Source organism: Bicyclus anynana, chromosome Z (genome assembly GCF_947172395.1).
Source record: "Bicyclus anynana chromosome Z, ilBicAnyn1.1, whole genome shotgun sequence".
NCBI lineage: Eukaryota > Metazoa > Arthropoda > Insecta > Lepidoptera > Nymphalidae > Bicyclus > Bicyclus anynana.
The window spans coordinates 6,803,667-6,819,145 of NC_069110.1; the positions used below are offsets into that span (position 1 = coordinate 6,803,667).

Sequence of the window (15,479 nt, forward strand, 5' to 3'; positions counted from 1 at the left end):
ATTATTTTATGTAGCCTAGTGAAAGCCTGGAGCGATCTAATGGAGGGTGGGTTGAGAAGGAATAGTCTCCAAAAATTTGGATTTTCAGTAAATTCTTTTGATTCGATGTTACAATTTTTTTTTTGTTCTCATCGTGTGATCAGTTGAGTAAATTTGGCTAATGATAGTAGAGACTGAAATCACCCTCCAAATTAAAAAAAGTCGGAGTATATTCTCAAAATTATAGTGCATATATTGGAATTACTGAGTTTGATACTTATAGTATAGGTAGTAATGTACACAAACACAAAAACAAAAAAATAATTTAGCAAATTCACAAACAAAAAAATAATTTAGCAAATTATGAAACGTACACGTCTTTTTAATTAGTTTATATGTTTTTTTTTAATTTTGGCTGGAGATTTCTGTCTCTCCTTTCATTAGCCAAACTCTACATTCTACCACTTAATGTCATGTGACTATAATGTTGTGAAGAATTTTCAACAAGGGAGAAATGCACAACAAATATCCTTTTTACGAAGTCGTAGCTGACTTTCATTAGGCCAAATATTACAATTGTAAAAGTTTTTAAAATAATGAATGACCGACTAAATAATTATGTTCCTGGCCCGAGGACCATTCAGTAAATACGAGTAGGTCATCATTTAAGTACCTACAAATTTGTTTATGTTTGTGGGTATAGTTTTATTCTTCGCAATTTTTGTGTAACTACCGAGGCTTTACTATACGCATTTGCTTTAATTTTGAGGCGTCTAATAAGACTTACGCAGGTGCACACGTTATCAACTGAGTCGCAATAATTTCCCTATGTATATCGCGCGCTGTTTAATAACGGTCATATTTGATCGAGCTAATAATAGTCATCGGGAAATTATTGACGGTCCGACTCAGTTGAAAACGTATTTACCTACTATAGGAAAAGTGGGAGTGTGGGACAGGTATTTGCAAGCGTGGCGGGTGATGTTATGCCTCTAAAGGCTGATTTCACCATCTTCTGATAGTAACCAGTCTAACCGTAAGTTTTGTCACTTTCTTCTTTATGTCAAATGACAAAGACATACTCACTTCTGTATAATCTATCAGACATTTGTCAGAAAGTGGTGAATTTAAACCTAAATCACGCTGCAAACCTAGAACCGCGTTCCACACTTGCGCGAGTTTTAGCGGACGCTTTTTTTGTAGATGCCAACTGATGTGCGAGATATCTTTCGCTTTTACTTTGCAATACTGCCTCGCAAACACACTCGTCCGATGGGATGTCCTAACTAAGGGAGCTTCAGAATTGGCTACTTGACAGTATGTAACTTTGTTTACAAATGTGTGACGTCACGTACTTATAAATGTCACGTGATCAGCTTTTCATGTGATAATCAAATTTATGGACAAGTCATTTTATTTTTCGTCTGCCCTAAGACCTTCTTAATCCGGTCATCTCGCAAAATACATTCTTTGCGAACGTCTACTAATTATAAACTACCTCCCTGCCAAAGTTTATCTTTGTACGTCAAACGGTGTTCGATAGTTCGTGATGCCGTCACCTTTCGATTTTATATAATTAGAAGATATATAGAAAAACTCTCAAGTAGCCAAGTGTGAAAAACGCTACATCACTGCTGCGTTCCCGCTCTATGTTGCGACGCACCTTTATAAAGGGACACCATAGGCATGCGCCGGACGCGGTGTGTTGCGAGGTTACAATCATCTTTGCATATAGCGCGGCGCTTTTGTGCCTGGTTCACTGTCACCGCACCCCAATCGCAACTCCGCACGCTCCATCCGTTCATCGCTGCTGCGGAGCGACGCCAAACGTCACACTTTCACGGGCAAACGCTCTATAGAAAGGAGCATGATATCTAGCCCCCAGGGTGATGTCAAACATACAGTCCACGTTGGGCTCGACGGCGCTTACTTCGGTGATCTGTCTTTCTTGGATCCATCTGGATGTGTAAGTAACAATACCACTTGGTCTTATATTTAATGATTAAACTAAAAAGAAACAAACAAAACTGTCTTCCCGTTTTGGGGAAAAAGTGATTGGTTTACTAATATTTACGAGTGACTCTCTTAAATAATAATTAATCAAATGGAATAACGACGCTGGAATGGGACGCAGATATTCGCTGGATGCAGGCGGCTCAGTATCGTGATGTTTGGAAGTCCCTACAAAAGGCCTATGTCCCGCAGTTGACGTTCATCGTCTGATAAGATGATGATCGAATGAAAAAAATTTTCCTAGTCCTAGTCCTTTATATTTAATGATGCCTTACCATACCATGGCCTTCTATTGATAAAATAATATCTTTAATCGGTTTAGTTTTTCCAAAAATTATTTACCTCTTTTAAATATAAGTGTAGATTAATTTAGCCATTTTAATATATAATGTAAATTGGCAAAGTTTTAACAGAATCTAAAGATTTTATAAAACAATAAACAAAAACTAAATTATTTATACAAGAAAATATTATGTGTTACAATGAAATAACCTAAAAAAAATAAATCCCATTATTGATACTTTCAAATTTAAAGTAGATATTATCATACTATTAGTATCTTTATCTTTTTAACTGCCACGAGACTCTGGGTTCGAGTCTTGGGTCGAGCTGTCAAATTCTGAGCTACTTCTCAGTAACAGCTCGGAGTAGGAAAGTTTCTAGTGTTACTTCCCCGAGAATTTGAGAGTCGCTAAATATCCTCCTAAAGGAGGGGGAGACCTGGCTTGTAATGGGCCTTTAAAATAGGCTCTTAATGATGATTGTTGCGTATTTTTCACTGTTTAATGAGAACTTTATAATTTTCAGCCCCCTCGTCAAATCGTTATGCCGTACAAGCCGTCGGAAGATTTGGAGGAAGTTCCTCTGATAAACCCCAACTCTCCGTCTCATTTGACTGCTACAACCTCGACTTCACCCTATCCGTTATTGAGCTCAAACAAACCAGATGAAGTGGAATTGTCTTGTAAGTATTAACGTTTTGCATCAACATTCCTAATAAGAACTGCTAAAATATGGAATGCCCTTCCGGCGTCTGTGTTTCCTGACACGTATAATTTGTGCACCTTCAAGGCAAGAGTGAATAGGCATCTTCTAAGCAAGCACGCTTCATCTTAGACCTCATCATTGCTTTCCAACAGGCTTGCAAGCGCGCTTCATCTTGGACCTTATCATTTTCATCAGGCTTGATTGTGGTCTAGCGTAAGCCTTTACTACATATACAAAAAAAATCCATAGAAATTCAGAACTTGTTTGAAAGGCAGGATCTGATGAGAAGAACCGGTAATAAAGTCAACAGTTGTTTTTTTTTAATCATACATTATTACAATTTTTAGTATCACCACCATTAACAACCGATGTTTAGCTTACACTTGAGCAAAAGTCTTCTCTCAGAATGAGAGGGTTAGGCCTTAGTCCATCACGCTGGCCCAATGTGCATTGGAAATCTTCACACACCTAGATAATTAAGAATGCATGCAAATGCAGATATGCAGGTTTCTAGATCAAACTATTCAATAGAATCAAGCTTAATTGTTTTTTTCTTATCTTCAGTGGATGGCGGGAAATCCAAGGGTCCAAAGAAACCCTATAAGTCACTTTTGGAATCCTCAACGAGTAAAAGCCTTCTCAGCAAGGTAAGGGCTAAGGTATTACTAACCATCTTCCAAGACGAACCAGAAAAACGGTAGTGTAAAACTGTTCCTAGTGGTAAAAAGTTGTAATATGCTTCATTATAAGCCTATTTTAAAGGCCCACGGCCAGGTCTCCCGCCTATTAAGATATGGAACTTTGACACACCACGCTGCTCTAATGAGGGCTGGCGGGCGCAGGGTGATAATGTTAAATTAATTAATGACTACTATAAGATGGTAATGATTATGTCTGATTGACAGCTTAACGTGCTCTCCGAGGCACGGGTGTGTAACACAACCAACTTCCCAACCACAGGCTGAGAATTTTAATTGAAAATTTCTTAAAAGAAAGAAAAATTAATTATCTCATAAGCCCACCCAGGATTCGAACTCAGCACCTCCTGATTTGAAGGCACATAAGCTAACCACCGTATCAACGAAGCAATCATATTAATTGATTATGGAACACGGCTAAAACTCACGTGATACAACGTCGGAGTATGCCCGACTAGTTTAGAACACATACGGGCCCCTAGTCATGAGCTGGTTCTTGTATTGCGGCACGATCCTAACTGAGTGAGTGAGTTTTAGCCGTGTTACATCAATTAATACGAATAACACTCACGATAGTTTAAATTCTAAAAAAGAAGTTATAATATTTGCATGTATTTAATTATTTTGAAAACCAGTTGTCTAAATTGTCAATAGCAATGATGTTTATTACAAATTAAGTAAATTTTTAGGTGAAAAATGCTACGTTGGGTCGAGCGCACAAAACTGAAGATCTCACGAAGAATGACGAGGTGCACGAATATTATGAAATATCTGATACTGATACGGTAAGTCGCTGCTAACAAGATGATTAACTTATTTGTTTTTAGAGTTCCGTAGCGTAAAACAAAACAATTATATGACTTTAGTGTATATAAAAAACGCGCCACTTACTGTACCTCATGGTGGTGTGGAAATGAGTTTTTGGCCAAAACGAATATTGAAGTAGACTTTGCGACGCCTGCACGCTAAAACTATTGATTTGACAAAAAGTCGAAACTTTGTCGCTAACACAGAGCCGCAGAGATTCGCTGGATGTAGGCGGCTAAGATTCGTGATGTTTGGAAGTCCCTTCTAAAGGCATATGGCCTGCATGGGATGTCCATCGGCTGATTTTATGATGATGATAATGCTATATGATTTGAACCGTTGAAAAGTCCCAAAGGCACAAAAATAGTTGATGATTGCCATTCCATAGAGCGCGTGGAGTTCCATAGAAATTTGGATTAAACTTTGCCGTTAAAAAACCGTGACTCCTGTCTGTCGGGCTAGGTTATTAAATCATAATATTTTTTAATTTCATAAACAATGGAGCCAGTGTCGTATCTATGTTTGGAGCAGAGGGGCCATGGCCCCCAAAATTAGGGAGGGACGAATTTCCATATGACCGAAAGATGACGCATGAAATTTTATTCTATTTTTTTCCTTTTTGTAGGAGAGTACTGCAGCCGAAGTGAGGGTTGATGTTCTTCCTGAAAGTCCTGTAAGTTACTGAGTACCACCTCTCGGTGATGCGTTCGGCTTTATTGTTGAATTATGAAGTATTAAAATATTTTCTATATACTTTTCAGATTAATATCTCGCATTTCGAGGTTGACCTTCCTTATTTATATGGGCAGTGCCATTCACAGGTGGCCCCTCGTGACTGGCACTGTCCATTCATTTTTATGATATTTTAACTTACCCATACCTATTTTATTGGTAGCTTTGTTCTTTGAGTAGTAATTTAGTACTTACGCTTGGCATGTTCGGCATGTAATGTAATTTTAGCATTTTATTATTAAATGCTTCGTAGAAGTGCACGTCATTTTGATCAGTTTGTATGAAAAAGTTTGGTTAAAAGTGGCAGAATATTAAATTAATTTGTAATATTGGTGTGAGTATTTAATTTATGTTGATTTTTTTATGGCACAATTGTTAATTTAATACTTATTGTTGTGTTTATAGCTGTGCTTTCTTCGTGTGTGACATCATTATCATTCAATAATTATTATTAATGTTAATATTTTATGAAACGTGTTTAATCTAATGCCAAAGTTGCACAGAGCTTGCTACAAATTTATTCTTTATAAGTTTATTGCTTTATAGCTTGGCAAGTTCTTTGATGACACTCCCATGATATGCGGGCAACGGGGGGAACGGACTGCGCGGGTATGAAGTCGTGCGAGCGGGGCATCGCTACCCCCTCCCGGCCCGCTCGGACCATCGGGAGTGTTACGAACAAATTTGCCAAGCTATAGCTTCAGATTAAGTTTTTGAACATTGAGAATGTCAAAGATGTGTAATATATTATGTGCTTAACATTCGAACTGCTTACGCATTTTACTTATTTAATACCTTTATTTATATATTTACCTTTATCGTGCATAGATAATCTTGCATGGATATTTAAAATGAAATTCTTTATATTTATTTATTAAAATGCATATTTAGTGTCAATCATTGTATATGTTATCCTAGTACAGCGCGCGCAAGATAAGTTTGCGCGAGGCCAAAATCGGAACTAATCAAAAGTGCCGCCATCTTGTCGTCTATCTCTATCTGTCTCTTGCCGGGTAAAAGAGATCACTAAAGCTGGTAACATAATAGTCGCGCGTAGACTTATCTTGCGCACACTTAATATCAAAATTCGTGAAATCTTCGCCATGTTCGCATTTTTTATCATGTCTAAAAACTTAATTAACAACCAGTAATTAACTTCATGTGTACATTTTAACAAATAACTCTTTAGTGTTTATTCGTGCTTTGAGCAATACCTCGGAACTTGATGCGTCCTTTTTTTCAGAAGGGGTGTAACGACTTCAGCCAAAGTTTGCTGGATGAAATGGAAACCATTTTCAAAAGTCTCGATGACAGGGAAGATGTAAGTATTTACATTTAGATATATACTAGATATTATGATATACCGTCAGCCGTTTGATTACACAAATATATTTTAGAACATCCAGCAAATATTAATAGTTTTTCATTTTTATTTAAAAAAATACTATTATTAACGGCCTTTTTTAAATTAACTTACCGGCATTTTTATAATGGTACAATTGCTGAAAAGTTTTAAACGAGTTTTATTCCGCCTATATTAAAAAAGGAAATAAATATGTTTTCAATAAATTTGTTAGTGTTAATAAGAGTTTGTGTTAATTGGCGTTTTGTATTAATTATAAGTTCCTTCGTTAGTGAAAATATAAGTAATGTCGAAAACGTATTTTATCTCGCCTCGTTAAAGTTCCATTTCTTGGTCAATAAACAATACAGTTATATTTTTTAAAGGCCATGCCCCATTAGTGCGTTGTTACGATGCAACTTTGTAGCGTCAACGTTGCGTCGTTTTCCATATATCATAAACTAGTGGACGCCCGCGACGTAGTCCGCGTGACACTCGATGTGAACTTTCAATCCCTATTTCACACCCTTATAAAGTTTTCGCATGTTTTATAATTAGAATAAATAGTCGATGATTTTATAAGAATATAAATTAACACATGATAGTTATGTTATATAAAAAATTCAACCCCTTTGTAACACTTTAGCGGTGGAAATTTGAATAATTATTCAAGTTATTTTTTAAATTCCACATTATTTTTAGTAATTTTATGGTAGTACACATACCAATTTTCACACTTGTATGTTAATAATTCAAGGACTTTCCATAATAAACTTTCATCTCCTATTTCACCCCCTTCTGATTATATTTTTGCAACAAAAAGTAACCTTCTAGGTATTATGATCTCAAATTGTGCCAAGTTTCATTTGAATTCATTCAGTAGTTTCAGCGTGATGCCCGGTCAACAAAAAAACGGACAGACAGACGAAAATAAATACTGTTAGCCTCAGTATCGATTATAAATGTCCTCCATTAGTAATTTTCAAAATATCTTCAATGTAGGTACTTAATTGGACCTGTTAAAGTTTTATTATAAGTATAGATGCCGCATCAAAGCGTTGCGTCGTTGCAGCGATGTTTCAACGAAGCTGCGTTGCAACGACTTACAATGTTTCACTTGTTTCGAGCCATTGTTGAAACTGATTCGATGAGTGCGTCGTCTTCTTGAACGGCGACGTCGTGCGTCATCGCAAAGCAGGTGCAGATCATCTCTCCCGGATGTTCATCTAGGAAAGCTGACCTGCATACATTCGAAAAGTCTTTTGCGAGAAATAGTTAATACTAAATATATCAGTGGCGCTAACATGCGACCAACGAGATAATCTCATGAAGAGAATCTTTTTCATTGCGTTGATACGAAAGATGGGATTGGGACGAGTCCGAGGCCATTGGACGAAGTTTTGTCTATATTTCTCTTCACTGGTTGAAAGTTAGCATCGTAGAAATAGACGCGACGAAATATTATATTCTTATTTTATTCTATAGTACTTGTATATGTATATATTTAATATTTTACACTATTTATTTACAACGATCCCTCTTCGATCGAACGATCCCTCGATCGAACGCAGTTAAGTTGCTTTATAACAATGATGTCCTGGGTTTGATCCCTAGGGCTTCCTGTACATTCACAGAATGTATTGTCTAAATTGACTCAGTTATTGAGATCGCTAAGCGATAAGGCTGTTCTAATATTTATGTGTACAATAAATAGTATATATGATTAAGTATACTCATATATACATTATATATATATATCAATAATATTTTACAGAGCTCCGACGAAGAAATCACAATATATGGATTCAAGTCGTCCCATTACAGATTAGCGTACATTTAAATAGTTAATTAAATGCCTATCTCGATGAGTACTGCTTACGTATATTTTAAGCTTGCAAAAAATATACAGTTAGAGTGCGCGCAAGATAAGTTTGATCGCGACTGGTCTTTGCCGCGATCTCTTTTACCCACCTAGAGATAGATAGAGGTAGACGACAATATGGCGGCATTTGATTCTTGGTTTTCGCCACGCGCAAACTTGTTGTGTGCGCACTCTACTATGTACTAACTAACTAACAAACATGTATTTCGGATACTAGGTTTTGTGAATTTGCTGTAGTTAAAGAAGTTTTTTTACCTTCACAGTCTTTTCGTAACCCAGATCTAGGTCCACCATAAACAATCAATATTTAAAAAATACTTACTAATTATAAAAAACATTACTTTATGTCCATGACACATTTTTTATTGTAAAGATCAAAATGTAAATTATATCAAGAAGGCAAGTTATAAATAAACACGTCAATTCTCATTTTCCCATCATAGGATGGCCGAATTATTTTCGCCGATTTTATTATTTAAGTATAAGAGTCTACTAAACTTTCGGTATTCGGCTAAGTTCAAGTATACTATTCATTTGCAAGTTTAATGTATTTGTAATTAGTACTCATTAATTTGGGCTCTTTCAAACGTTTTTCGGGGCTATAGGTAAGATGTTTAGCGTGATGCATTTATTTTGATAGTTTTTGATGTACCTATCGTTACTGACTATGTAAATGAGAAAACCTACTGTGACTCCGCCATACATTTATATTCCTTTTTGGTGGGAACTTGGGTGGTTTTATAAGTGAAAAAAACACAAAGAACTAGAAATATGTAAGTGTCTAAATGTCTAACATTAAGTAATATAATTTACCTACTATATACGAGTAGGTGGACTGCAAATTCATCCACGAAGAACTCGGCGTCCTCATGGCATTCGGTTTTTCTGCCTCGCTAGACGTTAGTTAGTTAAAGTATTCGATCAACGATTTAATGCGATTATAGAAATAATAATTGTCTAATGCGATTATAGAAATAGAATCGATGTTTCATAGTTGTAATCGTGTTCGTCGCCTAAAGAGCTCTATAAAAATACCTTTTTGTGTAGTTGAAAAGTGTAAAAAACGGTCAACAACTTCTAGTTTAGTATAAGAAATAAGACTAATCTAAGCTCGTGTGCCTCAAAAAATGAGAGACAATTTTGTTCGTGAATTCAGGTAACTTTCGTACGTGGTTTGGAAACCTAAGGACTATCTTATGTAATTAGTCTGAGACTGAAGCACACATCTTTAATCGTACTGCACCTGCATTCTGTAAAATTACAGCGATGTGACATCGCTCATTTCCATGTCGTAACTACGTCGTTAGTGACATTTTATTTTTGGCATCTCATTAAATTCAAATTGTAATAAAACTTGTTATAGGCGAATACATCGACGATTATAAAATAGCGGAATCACACCTCTGTTTAAGATGCACCGATGTTGCATCGATTTTAAAATATTCAAAGGACTTTATTAAATGCAATGACAGAGACAGTGACAATGTAGAAGTACGTTAATATTGCGTTCCACCACCCAAGTTTACCGCATTGTATGGAAAATCATAATTTAATTTCCACCAAGTTTTCTCAATTACAATTTTCCACCTGTAAATAATAATTCATTAGATATTTGCATAGTTCCATAGCACAATTTAACCTACATTATGTATTTGTTTTGTAGAAAAAAGCTAAACAGAAAAAACGATGGCCACGCGTAAGTGAAATTTCATTGTACTTTATCGATGTTATTTTGACATTTCACATTCCATTGTCTGTTATAAACACGAACGATTCCTGTTACACTTATTAAAAAAAAAACATCTCGTACTTTTGTGATATATACTATGTTGATAGTCCACATTATGCAGGATTACCTAAAATCTAAGTTACGATCCTACGATACGACTAAACTTCTTTTAGTTGGCCTATTCACTAACTTTGAATAGCTTTAGAAATTTATGACCTAGCTATTGATACTCTTAAGTCACGTGATTCCGTTTTCTTTTGGGCTAACTAATCAAAATTACTAACCAGTGTTTGACATTTTCGTTAACAATGAGCTTTACGGAATACGAAAAATGTGGTTGTTGTTGTTATGCGGTTGATTTGATGTGCATTATAATAGGTGACTAATTGAGCAAAGTTAGTGATTAGGCCAACTAAAAGAAGTTAGATGGATCGTGATATAGATTTTAGGATAAACTATAACCTACTGAACTGTGAAAGCAGTATTTAAATGTATTTAAAACCCTTCCTCGCCTCAAACATAGACCGACAAAACCCAATTGTCCATACATTTTTAGTATGAAATCGAGCCCAAGTACTTTTATCCAAAAATATAAAGAATACAGTTAATATAAAGTATAGTTTGGCAACTTCGTTCGTTGGCCGGGGGCGTGTAGCGATGAATGAAAACCCCACGACTGATGCACCTCACTTCCCCGCACGATTTCACATTCGCGCAGTTTTCCCCCCCGTCACCCGCATATCATGGGAGTGTCATCAACGAACTTGCCAGACTATAGTCTAATGTCTTAAAAATAAATTAGGAATACTGTCAACAAATTCAAAAAGTCATATGGGAGTTGAAAAATCGCCTCAATTTTATCAGGTAGTATTTATGGTTAGTTAGTTATCACCAAAATATAAGTAAACAAAAAAAATACGTGGTTACATATGACTGAATAGTTATTGTTGAATGAATGAATTAATAAAAAAAAACAATTCTTTTGTAGATCTGGTCAAAGTGTCAAAAGATGTGGAACTACGTGCGTATACACAGATGCATTCTTAGTTATCGATGTGTTTTACGCACGTGTGTATTAATGTATCTATTTAAATATATATTATGTGTATATATATTATTTTAATATAAATATTTTAATTATTGTATCACACACGAGTATATTAAACAGCTATGCGTTTTATTTTATTTGCCCGTAAGTTTTGTAGGCATATCGATCTATGTGTGTACACAATCATTTACACAGATCTTTAGATCTAATAACCCTATCTTGATAAGAGTTGTTAAAAGACAAGCGAGAATCGGAGCCCACCGCGGGTTCCGTAGTGTATACAATACAATATTTGATTGATTAAGTACTAAAGACAGAGGCGTAGCTACCGCCGTATCCGCCGTATCAATGATACGGGGCCTCCAGACTACGAATTTTCTTTTGTTAGAAATATTTACTCTTCAATAATTGCAATTAATTAATTTGAAGTGAAAACTCTTTAGGCAGTTTTATGTTTTTTTATTGTGGAAGCACCAGAGAGAGATTGTAGTTTACATTTCAATAATTTTTGCTTTTACAAGTAAGGGGCCAGCATTGTCATGGACATCATGGCGATCGTGATAGTTACGGAATGAAACATAACCAACATTAAAGGAAAGGTTAAATTTAAGGAAAGGTGGGCTTTAAAATACGCTGAAAATGAGGAATGATCCAATTTCCATTCTAACTATCATTGGCGTATCTAGGATTGTTCGTGGGGGAGGCGGGGGATCCCGAAATACCGCTCAGCAATTTTATTCGTTTGGTAGAATCGGAATAGGTCTTAAAATATTTTTCAAAATCCTCAATCTTTTTGCTGCTTTAAAGTGCCTCCGAACCGAGAAAGCTGAATTTTGTATTAAAGGGTAGTCAGTGAACGTTTCATGACTCCATCATAGAATTCAAATCGGTAGCTCAGAATCCTAGACCCCTCCACCCTCTCCCCACTATATACAAAAGACCTATATGCCAGGAGTGGCCTATAGTCCAGCAGGCGTTAAGTCGTCCCGACTGATTTGGCTTCTGATACAATGTAGTCAGGAGTCGTGATCCAGGAGTCTACTGGATAACTCTTAGACTGATTCGTCATTTAATATTAAGTGAAATCGCAGTACGTGTTAATTCAATACGGTAAACTAAATCTATCAGGAGTGAATATAAAAAAATATAACTATTGTGAATTTCCGTATGTATAAGTGGAGGGATTTTATGCAAATTTATAAACAATTTTGCATCTAAAAAGTAACTATATAATTTTCAATTATCTACTACAGAAATAACCATTTATTCTCTTAGTTTCTCATTTTCAACTAGTGTTTCTCTAAAATCTTTTGAATCGTTTTATCACATCTAGATAATTAATATTATCTCGTTTTTATTCTTAATGTAAACCTATTTAACTATGAAAGGGGACAGTCCATTTTTATCATGATGGAAGTGAATGTAAAAGAATTACTTATTTAGCTGACCCTATTTATTCGTAAGTGGGATAAGGTCAAAATGATGACACCTCTCAGTGCAAGTTTCAGCACGTCAAACGTTAATTCGATTCAATATATTTTATTCAATAAATAATTTTGCAAAACTGCACATCGGTACTTAAGCCTACATATCTACTGGTACTAGAATGATACACAGACATACCATGTGGAATTTCGACCCTAATTGTTTCAACGGTCCACGTTACCAATAGGCTAGTTGATACGTTTTTAAAGGGTTTTAAATTTTAATATAACAAAACCCGTTAACTGTTTTTTGACGAGGCGATAGCTGATCTATGACTCTGAATATTTTATATTTTATAAAGTTATTCTAAATAAAGTTAACTGGTCTTAAATTGATCATTAACTTTCTAATTATTTTTTTGACAATACGAGCCAAAATGTTATCGATCATGATGGTCTATATTTTAACTGTTTCATGAAGTCACACAATCATAACCAAACAGAGTGTTTGACAAAATTATTATAAGTTAATTATTCCTTTAGTGACATCAAGTAACATAGTTACTTCACAAAAAGGACGACAGCGTTTTTGACGTTTATAAAACTCGAATAAATACATAATTTTTAAATTGAGTTTATTATGAAATCTTTAACCATTATGAATTAATATCGATATAATTCTGACCCTTATTCCATGTACTACACGAAATCAATATTGCTTATATTAAATTTGATAATGAGTCAACTGGACAATAGGGTGTCCAAGTATAAAACGTAATTTAAGTAAATTACTTAAATATTTTTTCTACTGATTCGTCCCCTTTGATACGCCTTCCTATTCTTACAAAAATACTGTCCAGTCACAAGAACACTGACACTATTCCAACATTTTATTTTGAGCTTTCGGATTGCCTTAAATGTTATCAAAATTAGTAGGCCACTACACGTGTAAGGTACACGTGTAGTAGCTAAATATCATCCTAATTCATATTCATTTACATAATAGCTTTGTATGGAAGTATAAAGGCGCATGTCGGAATCTTTTCACATACCTTATCACGTTCATCGTAATACTTTTCGCTTCCACACAGAAGCTTATTTTTTTTTAATACATGAGATTTTCTTAAAAAAACATTATGCGCGCTCTATACTTGCGTTGTGAATGGCGTGAAAGCGGTGAACCGCTAGTGTAAAGGTATTCGCAGGTTTCGCGGCTTATTAATTATCAGCAGTCCCTAGGTTTCACCCGCGTTAGCCCGCGTTCCGTTGTCGTAGAAATATCGGGATAGAAGATAAGCCTATATAACACTCACAAATAACGTGACTTTCTATTGGTAAAAGATTTTCATAAATCGGTCTGTAGATCCAGAGATTACCTCCTACAATACTATAAACTTTACCTATTTATAATATTAGTATAGATCTTTGAAATCTTTCGTTAATTCTCCAACAGCTATATCAATACTCGAGTCTCAATAGCTCAACGGCAAGAGGGGTGGTGGTTCGATCCCCGCCCCATTGATCTATTGCCGTGCCGACTCCTAATACAGTCTTTACCGACTAGTTAGGAGAAAATTTGAATATGGGTCATATTATAAAAGATATGGCAAATATTCTTTTAAAACCAAAAAAAAAAAACTTGCGAGTGTGGAGGGATACATTGATGTGTGGATTTCACGAGTGTAGAGAGCGCTTTAGGTTGGTATCAGTGGTTTAACTATGCCATCATCATCAAATTACAAAGTGGCCTACGTTGTAATTTTCTTTTAAATGTTAGATTATTACTTTCGGGCCCACTGGCAGGCCTCTGACCCGTGGGCGTTTATCACAGGCCTTGACATTTTGCTAGTCCTTTAGTTACGCCACTGGTTAGTATGGGTTATATAAATATTGTCACTGCTTTTTTCTGTGTGGAGTGACCTATCACAGTTTGAAGTAATTCATGCAACCGTCACTTTGCATTTCTGTGTTCATATATGTTTGTACTTTGACATTTTCTTTCTTCCATCACATTAGCAGCTCAGGTTTGGGTAGTTGGTGGTTTGACAACTTTGTGTCTCGAATGGCACAATATTAACATCTGATCGTGATCGTTACAAAGTCAAACATTATAATCCTGAAGCTGACAGACTTGAGCATTCACTTGAAACAGAACATCGAGCATTTGCCGCTTTTATATTTGTCGAACCGAATGAATCGGGCCAAGCATAGAGCCAATTATTGCTACGAACATCTTGAGAATTCTAGCGAACGCTCTATTCGATGCTCGTCAAAACGATGACAGAAGCTTGGCTCAGCAAAAGCTCCAGGCAAATCTGCTCGCTAAAATGCTCACCAGAACGCCCGATGTGATGTAGCATTCGCACGAATGCTCATTACATTTAAATGCTCAAGTCTATCAGCACCTTTAGCCGTCTAACTTGTTATATCGGTATTTATATAAGACTTATTGTAAATTAAATAAATATTAATTGATTAAATTTATAAAATAAACTCGTAATGCAGTAGTGTGGTGTGTCCAAGCTATAATCTTCTCCCCTATAAGGAGAGAGGCCTACACACACAATACGCCATTTAAAATACGAGATGTACTATGCGAAACAAAAAACCCAGTCGTATAATCCATTTCATTAATACTGCTTATCTATAAAATTCTAGAATTAAATGAAGGGTGCATGTATAATTTGATGTATCACTCATTTCGTCATTTAGCTGGTTTCTTTGTTCTCTTGATCTCTAGCGTAGAAGTCTTCGCTAATTTTGAAATGTTGATTGCTCTGGTAATGTATATATGTAATGCTTTACCATGTATATGCAGTACTCGCCACTTTCAAATGT

The 15,479-nt window shown here is 35.6% G+C and overlaps 2 protein-coding genes across 3 annotated transcripts in view; both read left to right on the plus strand.

Annotated features, from left to right (window-relative positions):
- Positions 1 to 9,045, plus strand: part of LOC112046794 (activated Cdc42 kinase-like) — a 25,909-nt gene extending 16,864 nt beyond the window's left edge. Inside the window, exons 12-18 of one of the 2 annotated variants that reach the window (XM_024083587.2) lie at positions 1,715 to 1,945; positions 2,800 to 2,956; positions 3,544 to 3,626; positions 4,367 to 4,462; positions 5,110 to 5,157; positions 6,460 to 6,537; positions 8,333 to 9,045. In XM_024083587.2, the coding sequence (XP_023939355.1) occupies positions 1,715 to 1,945; positions 2,800 to 2,956; positions 3,544 to 3,626; positions 4,367 to 4,462; positions 5,110 to 5,157; positions 6,460 to 6,537; positions 8,333 to 8,398 (759 nt within the window). In that variant the 3' untranslated portion in view covers positions 8,399 to 9,045. The remainder of the gene's footprint in view (positions 1 to 1,714; positions 1,946 to 2,799; positions 2,957 to 3,543; positions 3,627 to 4,366; positions 4,463 to 5,109; positions 5,158 to 6,459; positions 6,538 to 8,332) is intronic. The other variant, XM_024083588.2, reaches the window with a different exon arrangement.
- Positions 8,946 to 15,479, plus strand: part of LOC112046804 (activated Cdc42 kinase-like) — a 22,135-nt gene continuing 15,601 nt past the window's right edge. The window contains exon 1 of the mRNA XM_052890731.1: positions 8,946 to 9,045. The gene's annotated coding sequence lies outside the window, so the exon portion shown is untranslated. The remainder of the gene's footprint in view (positions 9,046 to 15,479) is intronic.